The sequence below is a fragment of the Salvelinus namaycush genome, chromosome 29 (assembly GCF_016432855.1).
Source record: "Salvelinus namaycush isolate Seneca chromosome 29, SaNama_1.0, whole genome shotgun sequence".
Taxonomy (NCBI): Eukaryota; Metazoa; Chordata; class Actinopteri; order Salmoniformes; family Salmonidae; genus Salvelinus; species Salvelinus namaycush.
In genome coordinates, this window is record NC_052335.1 from 8,770,895 (window position 1) to 8,790,648 (window position 19,754).

The window sequence follows — 19,754 nt, forward strand, 5'->3', positions numbered from 1 at the left end:
GGCGGTTATATGTATGTACCCTAACTGTTGTGTATAATTCAAAATGGAGCAGAGATGGAGAGGCCCATTAGCTGGGAATGCATTGTTGTTGTGCCGATTGCCGGTGGTCCTTCAGTCTGACCGAGACTGACGATTTGCACACATTAGAGCAGGCTAGGCCGGATCCATTGGCTGAGTGAGAGGGCGGATAAACGGCGGTAAAGAGAGTAGAAATGTGGGCCATTTCACAGCCCGATGACTCCTAACCAAGCATGTGAGCTGCATGCACGACTGTGAGGAAAATATACAGGACGGATGGGCCTCTACACAGTATAACCGGCGTTCCTAGTCATGTTTTGATGTTTTGATGCACATACAGTAGAAAAACATTGGACAATGTATATTTGTTTGACTGGAAATTCTCTATACAAGAGACAATGACAATACATTTGAAATCTCACTATGTCTGACCAAGTGTAATTGTTATATCTGTATTGTCCGCACCGGAGTTTCAGGTGTGGTCCTGCTTTTCTAGCCTGGAATCCACACTGAACATCGCTCTGTTTTACTATTGTTTCACGTCAACAATAATGAAACATATGATATTGAGTGTGGATTCCAGGTCGACTACTTCTAGTCTACATTCACACAAAGAACTGTGGCATATCATCACTGTCTATTCTAGTCTCATTGATAAAGAACACCAACCTTCTACTCTCCCTTCCTCAATACAAATAAGCCCTTTCATATGGAAATAGAGTAATTGATTCCCCAAAACCCACATTAAAACCGTGCATAATTGCAATCGCTGTTTTGGAGCAATTAAAGTAGAATTTCTCAACAGCTAATGATTATTATGGGATTTGTGTAATTGAGGGCTGGTTGAATAAGCTTTTGGTTTGGAGGCTGAGTCTTCGAAACTAAGTCTTCTTGCTTTCCGCAATGCAGTGGCTTTTGGGAATTTAAGGAATTTAAGTGAAGTAGAGCATGCATTTCCCCAAAATTACGGTATGTAAAATTGGTTTGGAAATATGTATTTCCGTTCTTGTTTAGTTGACATTATGCAATGATTGACGTCATCACAATGCTATTGCATTGTAACATGAAACAGAAATCATGTAATTTACCTTGTGCCAGATTGCCAATATACGGCATCACGGTATCTAGATATCTCTACATTTCTAGTTATCTATATATCTCTAGATATAGAACACTTACCTTACTAAGACCATTGAACACATCTCTATTCCTCTCATGTCTTGTGTATAGTGTCTATGGCTGCCCCCTGGCCAAGAAGAGGAAGACCCAGGAGAAACAGCCTCTGGAGCCTTCCCCCAAGAGGAGGCCCTACTTAACCCCTACCGACCCAGAGCTGAACCCTGCTGCCATGTTCCCCTCCTATGAGCCTGAACCCATGGACGAGGGAGAGGAGAAGGAGCAGGGGGAGGTAGATGGGGAGATTCAGGAGGAAGGAGAAGAGGAGGAAGGGGAGGAGGGGGAAGAGGTAGAAGAGATAGAGGAGGAAGGATTTTCTGAGGATAACGGGGAGCTAGGTGAGGAAGAGGAGGAAGGAGAAGAGGCAGATGAGGAGGAGGATGAGGTGGAGATGGAGGTAGCAGGGCCAGTGGAGGTGGAACAGGTGGAGGAAGGGATAGAGGAAGATGAGGAAGCAGATGATGGGGATGATGAAGAGCAAGAGGAAGGGGAGGAGCAAGAGGAAGAGGAACAGGAGGATGAGGGTGACGAAGATGAACATGAGGAGGAAGAAGAGGAGGAGGAGGAAGAAGAGGTCCAGAGTCACCATGAGCCAGGTGAGTCCATATTTCCAATGTTCTGTTTCTGGGGAAATAAGAGGGTAATAGTGTTGGGTGGAGCTGGGAGATATTTGCTACACTAATAAGCTGCCACTTGAAATTACATCCCTGAGTCTAGGATATACTTCTTATCAACGCGATGCACCTTTGATGTGGCCAGTGAGAGCCATACCCAATCATGGAGAGATGGAGGCATAATATCCCAGAGAGAATTGAGTTGTTGAAATGGGACTGTCAGGGTGGAGGGAGAGAGGCATGATGGTCAATCTGGGAACATGTGGCCAATAGGGTCCTCAGGAGGAGAGGGGGGTGTAGTAAGAGGTCCTCTACCTTCAGTGTACCAGATGTGCCTGCTCTCCCTCCATCAGCCCTCTCCCTCGCTCTCGCTCCCTCTGCGTGTCCTCAATCGTTTCTGACAGTGCCTTCAAGAGCAATGGCGAGAGGAGCTCTCTGAGTTATTTAACTCCCCTTCCCCTCTCCCCTCCCACACACTCCCGTCTCAGCGGATGTGTCACATGTGCTCAGTCTCCCCCCCCCCCTTTCCTCCCATGGAAATGGCTTCTCTCGAGGATATTTTGGGCTCCCGAATCAGAACACCTCATACGTCTCTCTCATTCCTTCCCGCTGTCTCATTTGCCGCTGTCCCTAAAATCAACACTGAAACGTATTAGGTGAGGGTGTTACATGGTTCTCAGAAGCTCTGGATTATATGTTTTGTGAAGAATGGAAGAATTAGAAAGCATTTGGTTCATTAGTCATACTATATACTTTGGATTTATTTGAGGGATTTTATACAGGCAATGACTGGCCAAATATATGATTTACAACCAGGTCTCTAAAGTGCGACCAGTTTAGAAATAAAAAATATTTTGCTATATGACCTGCGGTTTTAGTTGGGAGCACTAGTCCCTCCCAAAATTCTCTCTCTCTCTCTCTCTCTCTCTCTCTCTCTACATATATATATGTACTTTTTAATGATAAGGTTTCCCCTGTACTATTGTTACCTGGGCGCAGATTCGTTAGCGTCATACTTGCACAATTTCTACAGCGAAAACTGCTCGTTTCTAGTCTAAACAGTTCAAAAGATCTGACCCATATTACTGCCGCAATGTTTTTTGGGGGGGCCCGCATTTTACACTCATAAACCATGTCGCGAGCGTTCAAAAACTATTTGCGGGTTGTTAACCATTTGTTTTACATCTTGTTCAGTCATGTTTGTTTTTTTGGTGTTTTTTTTAGAACCCTGTCTACAACATCAAAGTATTAAAGGGGCAATCAGCAGTTGAAACAATAACAAAGGTTCCTCCCTGACACTTTTTCAGTAAAAAGCTGAGGGATGGGGTTGGTGTAATGTAACCACTCTCAAATGCAGAGCTATGGATGCAAGGACTGAACATCCACGATATCAAAATTATAGTTTTAACCATGTTTTAAGACTACACAGTGTTTGTTTACATTTACTTTGTTTACAATCATTGGAGTAAAACAAGGTTATATTTTGGATTCTGATGGTGTACGGCAGTTGAACTAAGCTCATGAGGCATTTTCTAAGTTATATTAAGACATAAGTCCAAAAACGGACGTAGCAACTGCAGATTGTCCTTTAAATCTCTCTAACATAATCAATTCAATGTGATCATTAATATCCAAACCAATATACATTAATACATTGAGGCCATTTAAGGGCTTAGTAGTCAGTAAACATCACATAACTGGCATAAATGTTTTTGAAAAATGTTGAATATTATATTAATATCCCAAAGAATTCAACTATGACGGGCTAGTTCTTCATCTACCCAACTATAGTAAGGGCTGAAAGGTCTATCCTTCCTTTCCTGACCACAGAGAACCGGCACAAAAATGGCGGACAATCAAAGCATCACCCTACGGGACAGAAGGATAACATCAACAACAGCGCCCCTGGCCCTAACGTCGGCCCTAATGGTGAAGAGTATGAAAACTATGATGAGCTGGTGGCCAAGTCCCTTCTCAACCTGGGGAAGATCGCCGAGGACGCCGCCTACCAGGCCATGACCGAGTCAGAGATGAACAGCAACTCCTCCAACAGCGCCGGCGAGGACGATGATGACGATGATGATGACGAAGAGGGCAACGAGCGCGGCGGGGGCAGGAAGGGCAAGCTGAGCGTGGATCTGGACAGCGACGTGGTCAGGGAGACGGTGGATTCGCTCAAGCTGTTGGCGCAGGGCCACGGCGCTGTGCTCCCCGATGATGGCTACCCAGAAGGCGCCGGTTTGGAGGATGGCAGGCATCCCAATGGGCGACTCCACCACCATGGCGTCAGGGGTCAGGCTGAGGAGAGCGAGGAGGAGGTGTGCCTCAGCAGTCTGGAGTGTCTGAGGAACCAGTGCTTCGACCTGGCCCGCAAGCTGAGCGAGACATCGCCTTCCGACCGCCTTGGACACCCCGGCCTGCAACACCACCAGGCCCATCAGAACCACCACCCTAACCAGTCCCATCACCACCTGCAGCATCAAACCGTCCACCATCACCACCAGGCTCAGCACCAGCCTCCGGCTCAGGCCCACCACCTGCCCAGGTACGAAAGCTGCCAGGAGGGCCAGCAGCCAGACGAGCGTGGGTCCCTGGAGCGCAGCTACTCGGACATGGTCAACCTGATGAAGCTGGAGGAGCAGCTGAGCCCGGCCTCCAGGGGGGGCTACTCGGCCAGCTGCCACCAGGACGCGGACGAGGACACCACATCGGTGGCCTCGGACCGCTCGGACGAGGCCTTCGACATGACCAAAGGCAACCTGTCCCTGCTGGAGAAGGCCATCGCCATGGAGTCAGAGCGAGCCAAGGTCATGAGGGACCGCATGGCCTCGGAGGGACATCATATGGTGGCCCGAAGGGACAATCATCATCACCACCACCACGGCGAGCACAGCCCCAGACAGAGCAGCGGGGCGGAGGAGCGCAAGTCCAGAATGCACCACGATGGGTCAAAGAGAGCATACTACCCTAAAGGTAACCACTCCCTGAAAATCTCAACACACCCATTCACGACATGTCAGCTAGTATCCTCACCCTGTTGTGTACAGTATTGATGATCCACACAGTGCTAACTGCATTTCAGTCAAACTGGACCGCCTCTATATTTAATTAACACTCAAAGGCTAACAGGCCCTGGCCTACTGATAGTGTTTCAGCAGGCACCAACAGGCCCCACAGTAACAGACTTACGTAACATCAAGCAGTGTAACTGACGTCTTATTTCGCTCATGAATCTAATAACATTGGACGTTTGCTTGACCCCTGCCCAGTAGTTCAGCTCCTCGCTGGGAGTAGACGGACACATTTCCCCTGGCTGGTCTCAACGCTGCATATCGCAGTGGCAGCAGCAGCATCGACTGCAAGCTTATGTTGTTAAATAGGCCGGCATGCTAACATCAGAGGCTTGGCTTGTCAGGCATGAGTAATGGCAATCTGCAAGGCCCGTTAGGACAGCAAATCTCATCTGCGGGATTCCATCCACGGCCTATTTCTTTTAAATCCACTCTGATACACACCCCCACCGCCTGTGGGAGTGAGTCGTCCCGTCTCTGTGTGTGCATTTATTAACCCATAAGAAAGCTTCAAAGCAGATCAGTGGGTAGCGTTTCAGACAGGGTCATTACGTTAGCATCAGGGGGGTGGCGGTGGCACATGGCGTTCATGATTGTTGGATTGTGATGCTGTGTTTTGAGTGACATTCCAATGGACACAATGGACGTTGATCTAAAAGTGAAATACTGCAGATACTGGTCTGCTCTGGTTGAACCAACGGTGACATTTTAGTAGTTGAAATCCAAAGCCATTTGAAGTCATTTCTCTAGATAATTCTGCCCATTGTTCTAAGTCTCCAACAACACGTCTTGCCATCAGTAGCCACAGACCGTTGAATGGCACGATTCAAATTACTATTAATAAGGACCACCCATCGTCGGTTATCACAGATATGTACTTTAATGGTATGTAATTATCTTCCATTAGCATAGGAAGCTAGTGGGGGGAATTCTCAAGGAATAGGATTAGTATGCATAATTTCAGTCTCGAGAACATATAGCTGGCTATACTATGTGTATAAGGCTCTGGTAGGACCCTACAGATCTGTCGACATGCTATTTGTTTTTTCCAATAGCCATAATAACATTATAAAAATCTATCCTCAATGAATCATTTTAAATTCAAAGTCTTCATCATCAAAGGAAGGGACTATGGCCTTTTTCTAATGTTGCCATGGGGTCGGGACTACTGATTAGTATTTCAGAATAAAAACATTTTGGGACAATGCTTATACACACATTCTGTACTCAACGTGGTTGGGTTTGTGCCTTGTCCTTGGGGGCACCATTGACGATTGGTGGAGATGGGGGCGATAGCGAGCTCCAGATATACATATGGGAGAGCTACTGATAAGCCAGTTTCACACAGGCTTAGTCATTCTGTGTTATCGCCACAGCGTGTACATTTTTTTTATGAAATATGAAATTGCATTTCTGGGGTGTTGGGATTGAACTATTGCACCAATTTTCCTATGTGAGAGTGTGGGGGTGAGGGGGCTTGCAATTACATGTTAAACAGGTGAGAGTAGTCTGCACTCTTAGAAAAAAACGTTTTTCAAAGGGTTTTTCGGCTGTCTCCAGGTAGAACCCTTTTTGGTTCCTGGTAGAACCCGTTTGGGTTCCATGTAGAACCCTCTGTGGAAAGGGTTCTACATGGAACCCAAAGGGGTTATACCTGGAACCAAAAAGGGTTATTTAAAGGGTTGTCCTATGGGGACAGCCGAAGAACCCTTTTAGGTTCTAGATACTTTTTAGTGTTTGCTTCTTACCACCTCCTAACTACTAGGGCCAATTTGGGGGGATAATACTGTTAAAAACCGATATGAATTTATGACACTCTAAATGCAGTAAATTAAACAACAGTGTAATGGGATTAATAGCGGTGACATACTGTAGTACCCTGGATGCAATGCTCACCTAGATAGTGAGATGAATTTTTAAAACCCCAATATTGTTCTTCTTGGTAGATTCTGCAAGGGGGGACAAGAAGGAGAGTAAGTGTCCGACCCCGGGCTGCGATGGGACAGGCCACGTCACGGGTCTCTACCCCCACCACAGGAGCCTGTCAGGCTGCCCCCACAAGGACAGGGTGCCACCAGAGAGTAAGTCCCATTGAAAACGTCTTATGTCCTGCTTGGGGAGATTGGATTGAGCATTGCCCTCCCATCGCCTGCATTTTTTAGTTGGATCTCATTTTCTGTTGAGTTTCTGGGTAACTCTTTTCCAGCAATTGCCCTTCAATGGTTCTCGTGTTGGGTTGACACATGAGGTCGTCTTCCGATCAGCATGGGGCCGCGCTCACTTTCTTTGCTTTCACCCTGCTTGATCACTGTTCATGCCTGCATGCAAAGTAATGTCTCCTCCATAGATCAGATACCTAATGGCATGCACATCGCTTTGTGAGACTACTTATGTGAACCAGACGTACCTCTAACTCTGCTTCAGTAAAGGACATAATGTACTATGTAACATTAGTTAGTACAGCTAACGTCTGCCTAGATACCGTTTTCAATCCCACCTGATTGGTCGATCAAGATTCTGCCGAATGACTAACAACATGCCCGACTACCTCTGAATGCTGCTTGATTGAATCCATTCTTTTTCTGCTGCCTGCATGAGCATCAACATTACATTTTAACAGTGCATGCCACTTTCTCTGCTCACTACCTAATAATAGTTGAACAATAACCACTGACTCTGGGTGCTCCTAACCCCTTGCTGTCTCTCACCTCTCCCTGTCTGTCCTAAGTTCTTGCAATGTATGAAAATGTTCTAAAGTGCCCTACTCCTGGCTGCTCGGGGCGTGGCCATGTCAATAGCAACAGGAACTCCCACCGCAGGTGAGTGGCTGGCAACCAGGCAGAGCATGCACTGGGAGAGAAAATACAAAATAAAATAGTGGAATCAATGTATAGTCTGATAGAACATAATAATAAAAATGGTATCTCTATCCAGGATCTAAGAAAGAGAAAAAAGTATTCAAAACTGGTATATGTGGGGGTGCCATAGGAGTCTGCCACTAGGTACGGTGTGTCTCAGGGTCAGGAATCTATTGTCAGCAGGTACAGTGCCTTCAGTATTCACACCCCTTGACTTTTACACATTTTGTTGTGTTACAGCCTGAATTGAGACTTTGTGTCACTGATCTAGACATAATACCCCATAATGTCAAAGTGTAATACATTTTTTTGCATTTTTTTTTACTAATCAATTAGAAATGAAAAGCCTAAATAAGTACAGGAGTAAAAATGGTCACATAATAAGTTGCATGGACTCACTCTGTGTGCAATAATAGTGGTTTTTGAATGACTATCCCATCTCTGTACCACACACATAAAATGTTCTGTAAGGTCCCTCAGTCGAGAAGTGCATTTGAAGCATGTTTTATTCAGGCTTCCTTCTTTTCTCTCTGTCAATTAGGTTAGTATTGTGGATTAACTACGACGTTGTTGATCCATCCTCAGTTTTCTCCTATCACAGTCATTAAACTAACTGTAACTGTTTTAAAGTGACCATTGGCCTCATGGTGAAATGACTAAGCGGTTTCCTTCCTCTCCGGCAACTGAGTTAGGAAGGACGCCTGTATCTTTGTAGTGACTGGGTATATTGATCCAAAATGTAATTAATTCACTGGTCGACTGAGGGACCTTACAGATAATCGTATGTGTGTGGTCTTTTCATTTGTTATTCATTTGTAAACATTTCGAAAAACATAATTCCACTTCGTGTGTAGGCCAGTGACATTTTTTATATATTTTTTATTCCGTCTGTAGCACAACAAAACATGGAAAAGGTCAAGGGGTGTGAATACTTTCTAAAGGCACTGTACATTATGTAGGTACGCAGACAATATCACACACAAGGCATACACTATGAATACACAATGCACACACACACACAAGCACGCACACAAACACACACCTCCCTCTCCACCCACAGTTGCTGTAGGCCATGTTATATAGAACACATCTTGTGGGACTGGCACACACACACACTGTGTAGTCATTAGGAGTGTTGGGGAGCAGTGCATAACAAAATGGAGAAAAAAAATGGAGATGTATAGCTTTTGTGTCTCTCGTCTCTCTCCTCCTCGCTGTTGTCATGGAAACTATGATACTGACAGCAGTCCTTCTGTCAGGTTGTCACATGGTCCTCACAGATTTCTCTGACACTTTGAAATGCGTGTGTCTGTATGCGAGTGTGTGTGTGTGTGTGTGTGTGTGTGTGTGTGTGTGTGTGTGTGTGTGTGTGTGTGTGTGTGTGTGTGTGTGTGTGTGTGTGTGTGTGTGTGTGTGTGTGTGTGTGTGTGTTACGGGGCTGGCCGTATAACATTTTTATTTCACGCATGGATATGAAATGATTAGGAGAAGCCCCCGGCACCACATTTGTCTCACACACAAAAGCAGCGACGGTTTGTGAGAACGACTGATTTGTATGTGTATGAACAGCCTGGTCTCATAAACTAGACGTAACATAGTAAACGTAAATCAAATCAAATTAGTATGATATGTTACGTTTGGTATGGTTACATAAGACAGAAGGTTACTTAAGGCAAAACTATAGTAGGATGGTTGGTCGTGCCGGATGGGTGGGGGTATAACGCAAACGTCTAGCAACCCAAAGGTTGCGTGTTTAATTCTGATCACAGGTAACTTTAGCATTGTAGCTAATTAGCAACTTTGCAATTACTTACTACTTTTTAGCTAGTTTGCAACTACTTAGCATGTTAGCTAACCCTTTCCCTAACCCTAACCTTTATCCGTTAACCTAACTCCTAACCTTAACCTTAACCCTAACTTTAACCCGTAACCTTTAGCCAGCTAACATTAGCACCTAGCTAATGTTAGCATTAGCCACCTAGCTAACGTTAGCCACAACAAATTGGAATTCGTAACATATTAAATGTTTAGCAAATTCGTAACATGATGTACAAATTGCAATTCTTTACATATTGTACCAATTGGAATCCGTAACATATCATACAAAATGGATGATGGACATCCACTAATTAATACATACCATTCAAAACTTAACATATCATACTAGTTGGAGTGTCCCGGATTTACATTTACTATGTTACGTCTACCACTGAGTCCAGTTTCGTTTGAAAAACTACTCTCATATACTGTAAGAGGTGCAAATGTGAGGGAGAAAGGGGAATAAAACGAGGAGAAAATAGAGGATGAGGAAGCAAGAGGGGGAGAGGTGAGGCCGTACAGTAGCTGGCATTGTGGTGAATCAGTTCTCCCCACTGTGCCTACCCAGAATGCCTGAAAAGACTGAGGTATATAGCTAAGAGGATCTCTCTGAAGCTCAGCAGCCCCTCTTGCCCAGGCAGCCAATAACATGTATCTGCAAAGCTCCGGCTTTGCAATTAAGAACTAGGCCATAGCAAATACATAATTCATATGTGGGGCCCCATCGTATAGCAAAACATTTGCAATTCTGTTTAAATCAAAGCCAAATTTAGATGATTGACTGGATGTGTCTGTTATCGGTGAGGCAGACTGTGTAGGTGTGTGGGGGGGTACATGTCTGTGCAAGTGATGTCTGTCTGTCTGTGTGTGTGTGTGTGTCTGTGTGTATATGTGTGTGTCTGTGTGTATGTGTGTGTGTGTGTGTGGTGTGGTGTGGTGTGGTGTGTGTGTGTGTGTGTGTGTGTGTGTGTGTGTGTGTGTGTGTGTGTGTGTGTGTGTGTGTGTGTGTGTGTGTGTGTGTGTGTGCTCTGGCCAATTAGGCCTCACTCTGTTTTGCGAATGCTGTTGCAGTCTCTCGGGGTGCCCCATCGCTGCTGCAGAGAAGATGGTTAAAGTCCAGGAGAAGCACATCCCATGTGACGGGGGCCCCAAGTCCAACCAGGCTTCAGACCGTGTGCTGAGGTACTCACTCACACCCTCATCACATGACCACCACTCCCCCAGCCTCCCCGCTCATCCCAGTACATTCCTGGTAGCCGTGAATGTAACCTCTGACCTGCATCAATCTCTCATACCTCATATAGACGTAGAAAGGGAGAACATACGGTAACATCATGTACATTCTACATACAATAGACAGGACATAGCCGACCGTGGTAGCTCTCATGATTTTGCTCTTACAAATGAAGTCCCCCTAGTGGTTCAGTGAGGACGTACACCATGCAGTCAGACAGTCAGACCGCTCTCACCGCGTGTACACAAACACGCCCCCCCCTGTCCATGGTTATCTTCCAGGCCAATGTGCTTTGTGAAACAGCTGGAGATCCCACAGTACGGTTACAAAAATAACGTCTCCACCAGCACGCCGCGCTCCAACCTGGCCAAGGAGCTGGAGAAGTACTCCAAGACCAGCTTCGACTACGCCCAAGCCTACGACAGCCAGCAACACGTCTACGGTGGGGGGAAGAGAAGCCTGGTCCCCAAGCCCCAAGGACGGGACTTCTCGTCTAAGGCATATGATGGTAGGGAATGACTGCCTATGCACACTCACGCATGCACACACACACACACACATGCAAGCACCCATGTTGGCACACGCATGCAGGCGCGCACACACACATGCACAAACACAGACAGGAACACAAACATTACTCCCTGGTTCTAGAGCACTGCTAAGACAATGAGGTAAATGTGTTGAATAACTCTATGCAACACATATACAATGCAAAGAAACGATTGAAATGTGTATTCCTAAAACCCCATTTTTGAGGCTATATTTAATCTCCATCAATTTGATACTGCATGGCATAGTTCATATTAGATGGAACAACCCCAATCCGGATTGGAGATAAATATAGAACACAGCCCATTTCCTTGGCCCTGATGCATGTTCGAGCTGCTGGATGCAAGGTTTTTCTCTCTCCCCGTAGCGTGGAGATGCTTTTAGGGCAGGTTTCTGGTTTCCCCCACTCGCTCACACACTCTGCTGCCTACAAGCCCTTACTGTGAAGCCCGTATTCACTTGTCGCACCGCTCCCATCCCTCTCGCTCGTTGCTCTCTCTCTCCCTCCTAGCACTCTCCTCGCGCTCTCCATCTCTGTCTCCCTCGCCTCGTTCTCCAACCAAGAGCACAATCATTTGCTCTGGTACAGCATTCACCGTGGAGCAAACCATCCACTGGAAGACTTCTCTGTAGGTGTTAGAAATGATCTATCTACCTATCTTTCTATCTATATCTATATATACAGAACGTGTATATATAGATATATATATTCTTTACATTTTCTATATTTCATGTCTTTCTATACATCTCTGAATTTTTTTTAATTGGCGGGGCCAAAATCTGGCCTTCGGCGTAATTCTGTGTGACTTTATCTGTGTACTGTATGTGTGTGTGTGTGCATGGATGATGTCTTGTCCCTGATGGCTGCACTGTATGTGTATACCGTATGTGTGTCTATATGTCTGTGTATGATCTGTATGGTGTGCTCCCTCCCTGCAGCCAAGCGCTACTGTAAGAGCCCAGCCAGCAGCACGACGAGCAGCTACGCTCCCAGCAGCAGCAGTCTGAGCTGCGGAGGGGGAGGGGGCGGCAGCAGCGCCAGCAGCACCTGCAGTAAGAGCAGCTTCGACTACACACACGACATGGAGGCTGCCCACATGGCCGCCACGGCCATCCTCAACCTGTCCACGCGCTGCAGGGAGATGCCCCACGGCCTGGGAGGCAAGCCCCAGGATCTCCTCTCCCAGGTAGGGAGGACTACGCCCCAGACTCATGCTCACTCTCACCCGGCAGGCTCCAGCTCCGCCTCTGGGGCGTTGCGTAGCTCTCTCTTGCTTTTTTTCTCTCTCTCTCTCTCTGTCCAACATCCCTTCTCTCTCTTTATCTCTCTCTCTCTTTCTCTGAGCCTCTCTTCCCTTCTCTCACACTGTCTTTCCGCCCTCCTTTTCTGTCCCTCTTTCTCCCTCACTGCTCTCGCTCTCTTTCTCCACCCCTATCTTTCTCCCTTTCAGTCTATTTATTTCCCTTATCTTTCTCCCTTTAGGTCTATTTATTTCCCCTATCTTTCTCCTTTCAGTCTATTTATTTCCCCTATCTTTCTCCCTTTCAGTCTATTTATTGCCCCTATCTTTCTCCTTTCAGTCTATTTATTTCCCCTATCGTTCTCCCTTTCAGTCTATTTATTTCCCCTATCTTTCTCATTTCAGTCTATTTATTTCCCCTATCTTTCTCCTTTTCAGTCTATTTATTTCCCCTATCTTTCTCCTTTCTGTCTATTTATTGCCCCTATCTTTCTCCTTTCAGTCTATTTATTTCCCCTATCTTTCTCCTTTTCAGTCTATTTATTGCCCCTATCTTTCTCCTTTTCAGTCTATTTATTTCCCCTATCTTTCTCCTTTCAGTCTATTTATTTCCCCTATCTTTCTCCTTTCAGTCTATTTATTGCCCGTATCTTTCTCCTTTCAGTCTATTTATTTCCCCTATCTTTCTCCTTTCAGTCTATTTATAGCCCCTATCTTTCTCCTTTCAGTCTATTTATTTCCCCTATCTTTCTCCTTTCAGTCTATTTATTGCCCCTATCTTTCTCCTGTTCAGTCTATTTATTTCCCCTATCATTCTCCTTTCAGTCTATTTGTTGCCCCTATCTTTCTGCCTTTCAGTCTATTTATTTCCCCTATCTTTCTCCTTTTCAGTCTATGTATTGCCCCTATCTTTCTCCTTTTCAGTCTATTTATTTCCCCTATCTTTCTCCTTTCAGTCTATTTATTTCCCCTATCTTTCTCCTTTGAGTCTATTTATTTCCCCTATCTTTCTCCTTTCAGTCTATTTATTGCCCCTATCTTTCTCCTTTCAGTCTATTTATTTCCCCTTTCTTTCTCCTTTTCAGTCTATTTATTTCCCCTATCTTTCTCCTTTCAGTCTATTTATTCCCCCTATCTTTCTCATTTCAGTCTATTTATTTCCCTTATCTTTCTGCCTTTCAGTCTATTTATTGCCCTTATCTTTCTCTTTTTCAGTCTATTTATTTCCCCTATCTTTCTCCTTTCAGTCTATTTATTTCCCCTATCTTTCTCCTTTTCAGTCTATTTATTTCCCCTATCTTTCTCCTTTCAGTCTATTTATTTCCCTTATCTTTCTGCCTTTCAGTCTATTTATTTCCCCTATTTTTCTGCTTTCGGTCTATTTATTTCCCTTATCTTTCTCCTTTCAGTCTATTTATTGCCCCTATCTTTCTCCTTTCAGTCTATTTATTTCCCTTATCTTTCTGCCTTTCAGTCTATTTATTTCCCCTATTTTTCTGCATTTCAGTCTATTTATTTCCCTTATCTTTCTCCTTTTCAGTCTATTTATTGCCCCTATCTTTCTCATTTCAGTCTATTTATTTCCCCTATCTTTCTCCTTTCAGTCTATTTATTTCCCCTATCTTTCTCCTTTTCAGTCTATTTATTTCCCCTATCTTTCTCCTTTCAGTCTATTTATTGCCCCTATCTTTCTCCTTTCAGTCTATTTATTTCCCCTATCTTTCTCCTTTCAGTCTATTTATTGCCCCTATCTTTCTCCTTTTCTTTCTATTTCTTTCCCCTATCTTTCTCCTTTCAGTCTATTTATTTCCCCTATCTTTCTCCTTTTCAGTCTATTTATTTCCCCTATCTTTCTCCTTTCAGTCTATTTATTTCCCCTATCTTTCTCCTTTCAGTCTATTTATTGCCCCTATCTTTCTCCTTTCAGTCTATTTATTTCCCCTATCTTTCTCCTTTCAGTCTATTTATTTCCCCTATCTTTCTCCTGTTCAGTCTATTTATTTCCCCTATCTTTCTCCTTTCAGTCTATTTGTTGCCCCTATCTTTCTGCCTTTCAGTCTATTTATTTCCCCTATCTTTCTCCTTTTCAGTCTATTTATTGCCCCTATCTTTCTCCTTTTCAGTCTATTTATTTCCCCTATCTTTCTCCTTTTCAGTCTATTTATTTCTCCTATCTTTCTCCTTTCAGTCTATTTATTGCCCCTATCTTTCTCCTTTCAGTCTATTTATTGCCCCTATCTTTCTCCTTTCAGTCTATTTATTTCCCCTTTCTTTCTCCTTTTCAGTCTATTTATTTCCCCTATCTTTCTCCTTTCAGTCTATTTATTCCCCCTATCTTTCTCCTTTCAGTCTATTTATTTCCCTTATCTTTCTGCCTTTCAGTCTATTTATTTCCCCTATCTTTCTCCTTTTCAGTCTATTTATTTCCCCTATCTTTCTCCTTTCAGTCTATTTATTTCCCCTATCTTTCTCCTTTTCAGTCTATTTATTTCCCCTATCTTTCTCCTTTCAGTCTATTTATTTCCCTTATCTTTCTGCCTTTCAGTCTATTTATTGCCCCTATCTTTCTCCTTTTTAGTCTATTTATTTCCCCTATCTTTCTCCTTTCAGTCTATTTATTTCCCCTATCTTTCTCCTTTTCAGTCTATTTATTTCCCCTATCTTTCTCCTTTCAGTCTATTTATTTCCCCTATCTTTCTCCTTTTCAGTCTATTTATTTCCCCTATCTTTCTCCTTTCAGTCTATTTATTTCCCTTATCTTTCTGCCTTTCAGTCTATTTATTTCCCCTATTTTTCTGCATTTCAGTCTATTTATTTCCCTTATCTTTCTCCTTTCAGTCTATTTATTGCCCCTATCTTTCTCATTTCAGTCTATTTATTTCCCCTATCTTTCTCCTTTCAGTCTATTTATTTCCCCTATCGTTCTCCCTTTCAGTCTATTTATTTCCCCTATCTTTCTCATTTCAGTCTATTTATTTCCCCTATCTTTCTCCTTTTCAGTCTATTTATTTCCCCTATCTTTCTCCTTTCAGTCTATTTATTTCCCCTATCGTTCTCCCTTTCAGTCTATTTATTTCCCCTATCTTTCTCATTTCAGTCTATTTATTTCCCCTATCTTTCTCCTTTTCAGTCTATTTATTTCCCCTATCTTTCTCCTTTCAGTCTATTTATTGCCCCTATCTTTCTCCTTTCAGTCTATTTATTTCCCCTATCTTTCTCCTTTCAGTCTATTTATTGCCCCTATCTTTCTCCTTTTCTTTCTATTTCTTTCCCCTATCTTTCTCCTTTCAGTCTATTTATTTCCCCTATCTTTCTCCTTTTCAGTCTATTTATTTCCCCTATCTTTCTCCTTTCAGTCTATTTATTTCCCCTATCTTTCTCCTTTCAGTCTATTTATTGCCCCTATCTTTCTCCTTTCAGTCTATTTATTTCCCCTATCTTTCTCCTTTCAGTCTATTTATTGACCCTATCTTTCTCCTGTTCAGTCTATTTATTTCCCCTATCTTTCTCCTTTCAGTCTATTTGTTGCCCCTATCTTTCTGCCTTTCAGTCTATTTATTTCCCCTATCTTTCTCCTTTTCAGTCTATTTATTGCCCCTATCTTTCTCCTTTTCAGTCTATTTATTTCCCCTATCTTTCTCCTTTTCAGTCTATTTATTTCCCCTATCTTTCTCCTTTCAGTCTATTTATTGCCCCTATCTTTCTCCTTTCAGTCTATTTATTGCCCCTATCTTTCTCCTTTCAGTCTATTTATTTCCCCTTTCTTTCTCCTTTTCAGTCTATTTATTTCCCCTATCTTTCTCCTTTCAGTCTATTTATTCCCCCTATCTTTCTCATTTCAGTCTATTTATTTCCCTTATCTTTCTGCCTTTCAGTCTATTTATTGCCCCTATCTTTCTCCTTTTCAGTCTATTTATTTCCCCTATCTTTCTCCTTTCAGTCTATTTATTTCCCCTATCTTTCTCCTTTTCAGTCTATTTATTTCCCCTATCTTTCTCCTTTCAGTCTATTTATTTCCCTTATCTTTCTGCCTTTCAGTCTATTTATTGCCCCTATCTTTCTCCTTTTTAGTCTATTTATTTCCCCTATCTTTCTCCTTTCAGTCTATTTATTTCCCCTATCTTTCTCCTTTTCAGTCTATTTATTTCCCCTATCTTTCTCCTTTCAGTCTATTTATTGCCCCTATCTTTCTCATTTTCAGTCTATTTATTGCCCCTATCTTTCTCATTTTCAGTCTATTTCTTTCCCCTATCTTTCTCCTTTCAGTCTATTTATTTCCCCTATCTTTCTCCTTTCAGTCTATTTATTGCCCCTATCTTTCTCCTTTCAGTCTATTTATTTCCCCTATCTTTCTCCTTTCAGTCTATTTATTGCCCCTATCTTTCTCCTTTCAGTCTATTTATTTCCCCTATCTTTCTCCTTTCAGTCTATTTATTTCCCCTATCTTTCTCCTTTCAGTCTATTTATTGCCCCTATCTTTCCTGCTTTCTTTATTGCTCTTTCAATCTATCAGACTACATTTGCATTATATCTCTGACAAAATAGGGATATTATATCTTCCTTACTGCCACCCTGAGTCAGTTCTAGTGAAAAGTGGGCCCTTGTCTGAGTCAGTTCTAGTGAAAAGTTCAGTTCTAGTGAAAAGTGGGCCCTTGTCTGAGTCATTCAGCAATTTAGGCTTTGCTGCTTTGCTTATTACAGAATGATGCAGTCTGACCTGGCATCCTTTGATTCTGTGTGTGGCACATTCCTTGTATTATGGGGTACAGCCTGCTCTAAAGAGCGACCAATTTGGCAAAATAATTTGCTGTTTGACCTGGAGTTTTAATTTGGGATCACCCTGCAAAAAGAAAATCCTAAATATATACAGTATATATATATATATATATATATATATATATATACACTGCTCAAAAAAATAAAGGGAACACTTAAACAACACAATGTAATTCCAAGTCAATCACACTTCTGTGAAATCAAACTGTCCACTTAGGAAGCAACACTGATTGACAATACATTTCACATGCTGTTGTGCAAATGGAATAGACAAAAGGTGGAAATTATAGGCAATTAGCAAGACACCCCCAATAAAGGAGTGATTCTGCAGGTGGTGACCACAGACCACTTCTCAGTTCCTATGCTTCCTGGCTGATGTTTTGGTCACTTTTGAATGCTGGCGGTGCTCTCACTCTAGTGGTAGCATGAGACGGAGTCTACAACCCACACAAGTGGCTCAGGTAGTGCAGCTCATCCAGGATGGCACATCAATGCGAGCTGTGGCAAGAAGGTTTGCTGTGTCTGTCAGCGTAGTGTCCAGAGCATGGAGGCGCTACCAGGAGACAGGCCAGTACATCAGGAGACGTGGAGGAGGCCGTAGGAGGGCAACAACCCAGCAGCAGGACCGCTACCTCCGCCTTTGTGCAAGGCGGAGCACTGCCAGAGCCCTGCAAAATGACCTCCAGCAGGCCACAAATGTGCATGTGTCAGCATATGGTCTCACAAGGGGTCTGAGGATCTCATCTCGGTACCTAATGGCAGTCAGGCTACCTCTGGCGAGCACATGGAGGGCTGTGCGGCCCCACAAAGAAATGCCACCCCACACCATGACTGACCCACCGCCAAACCGGTCATGCTGGAGGATGTTGCAGGCAGCAGAACGTTCTCCACGGCGTCTCCAGACTCTGTCACGTCTGTCACATGTGCTCATGTGCTCAGTGTGAACCTGCTGTCATCTGTGAAGAGCACAGGGCGCCAGTGGCGAATTTGCCAATATTGGTGTTCTCTGGCAAATGCCAAACGTCCTGCACGGTGTTGGGCTGTAAGCACAACCCCCACCTGTGGACGTCGGGCCCTCATACCACCCTCATGGAGTCTGTTTCTGACCGTTTGAGCAGACACATGCACATTTGTGGCCTGCTGGAGGTCATTTTGCAGGGCTCTGGCAGTGCTACTCCTTGCACAAAGGCGGAGGTAGCGGTCCTGCTGCTGGGTTGTTGCCCTCCTACGGCCTCCTCCACGTCTCCTGATGTACTGGCCTGTCTCCTGGTAGCGCCTCCATGCTCTGGACATTACGCTGACAGACACAGCAAACCTTCTTGCCACAGCTCGCATTGATGTGCCATCCTGGATGAGCTGCACTACCTGAGCCACTTGTGTGGGTTGTAGACTCCGTCTCATGCTACCACTAGAGAGAGAGCACCGCCAGCATTCAAAAGTGACCAAAACATCAGCCAGGAAGCATAGGAACTGAGAAGTGGTCTGTGGTCACCACCTGCAGAATCACTCCTTTATTGGGGGTGTCTTGCTAATTGCCTATAATTTCCACCTTTTGTCTATTCCATTTGCACAACAGCATGTGCAATTTATTGTCAATCAGTGTTGCTTCCTAAGTGGACAGTTTGATTTCACAGAAGTGTGATTGACTTGGAGTTACATTGTGTTGTTTAAGTGTTCCCTTTATTTTTTTGAGCAGTGTATATTACATTCACAAGCCATGTCGTGGTACTTTCTAAAACTACTTGCGGGCCGCATTTGTTTTACACCTTGTTCAGTCATGTTTGTTACCTCATTAAATAGCTAGCTAACAACCTGGTAACTTTACCAGTATATCCAAACATTTGGGGACACAGAAAGAAAGGAAAGGGGATAGCTTCTTGAGGAGATCAATGGTCATGGCAATGAATACATGTCAGATATCTTGCACGTCATCATCACAAACTTGACATTCTTAAAGAGACAGTGCACGATATTCAATGCAATGCATCTCAATAGGAAAATAGTGCTTTTACACAATGTAGAAACCTAATATTCCACAAATGACTTTTTAATTTCAATGACAAGTATTTGTATCAACGTTTTAGCTTTCTTTATGTCAACAAATGTATTTACATGGTTACATTTTTTTTTTTAAATCTAGAGCACAACATGTGCTTCAGAAGTAACTAGAATTCACATAGGCTATATCTCAGTAGATACAATAAAACCGTATTTTCTGGTGCTCCTAAATTTGATGTTATGCTACCAATGGTGCACCGGTGCTACCAATATATATTTTTTAATTTAGAGCCCCGGTGCAGGGCACGGACAGCCATGAGAGCAGTATAGTATCTAACACTGTGAGACAAAGAGATGCATTGGGCGCGGTGGACTGGAGCCCTTGGCTTTTTAAGACAGCC

General features: G+C 43.6%; 1 protein-coding gene across 1 annotated transcript in view; it reads left to right on the top strand.

Moving 5' to 3' along the window:
• myt1la (myelin transcription factor 1-like, a) overlaps positions 1–19,754 on the top strand; it is a 40,980-nt gene that overhangs the window by 13,430 nt on the left and 7,796 nt on the right. Inside the window, exons 4-13 of the mRNA XM_038968728.1 lie at positions 1,249–1,360; positions 1,448–1,579; positions 1,637–1,768; positions 3,641–4,266; positions 4,363–4,781; positions 6,826–6,960; positions 7,608–7,698; positions 10,627–10,737; positions 11,071–11,297; positions 12,278–12,525. Of these exons, the coding sequence (XP_038824656.1) occupies positions 1,249–1,360; positions 1,448–1,579; positions 1,637–1,768; positions 3,641–4,266; positions 4,363–4,781; positions 6,826–6,960; positions 7,608–7,698; positions 10,627–10,737; positions 11,071–11,297; positions 12,278–12,525 (2,233 nt within the window). The remainder of the gene's footprint in view (positions 1–1,248; positions 1,361–1,447; positions 1,580–1,636; positions 1,769–3,640; positions 4,267–4,362; positions 4,782–6,825; positions 6,961–7,607; positions 7,699–10,626; positions 10,738–11,070; positions 11,298–12,277; positions 12,526–19,754) is intronic.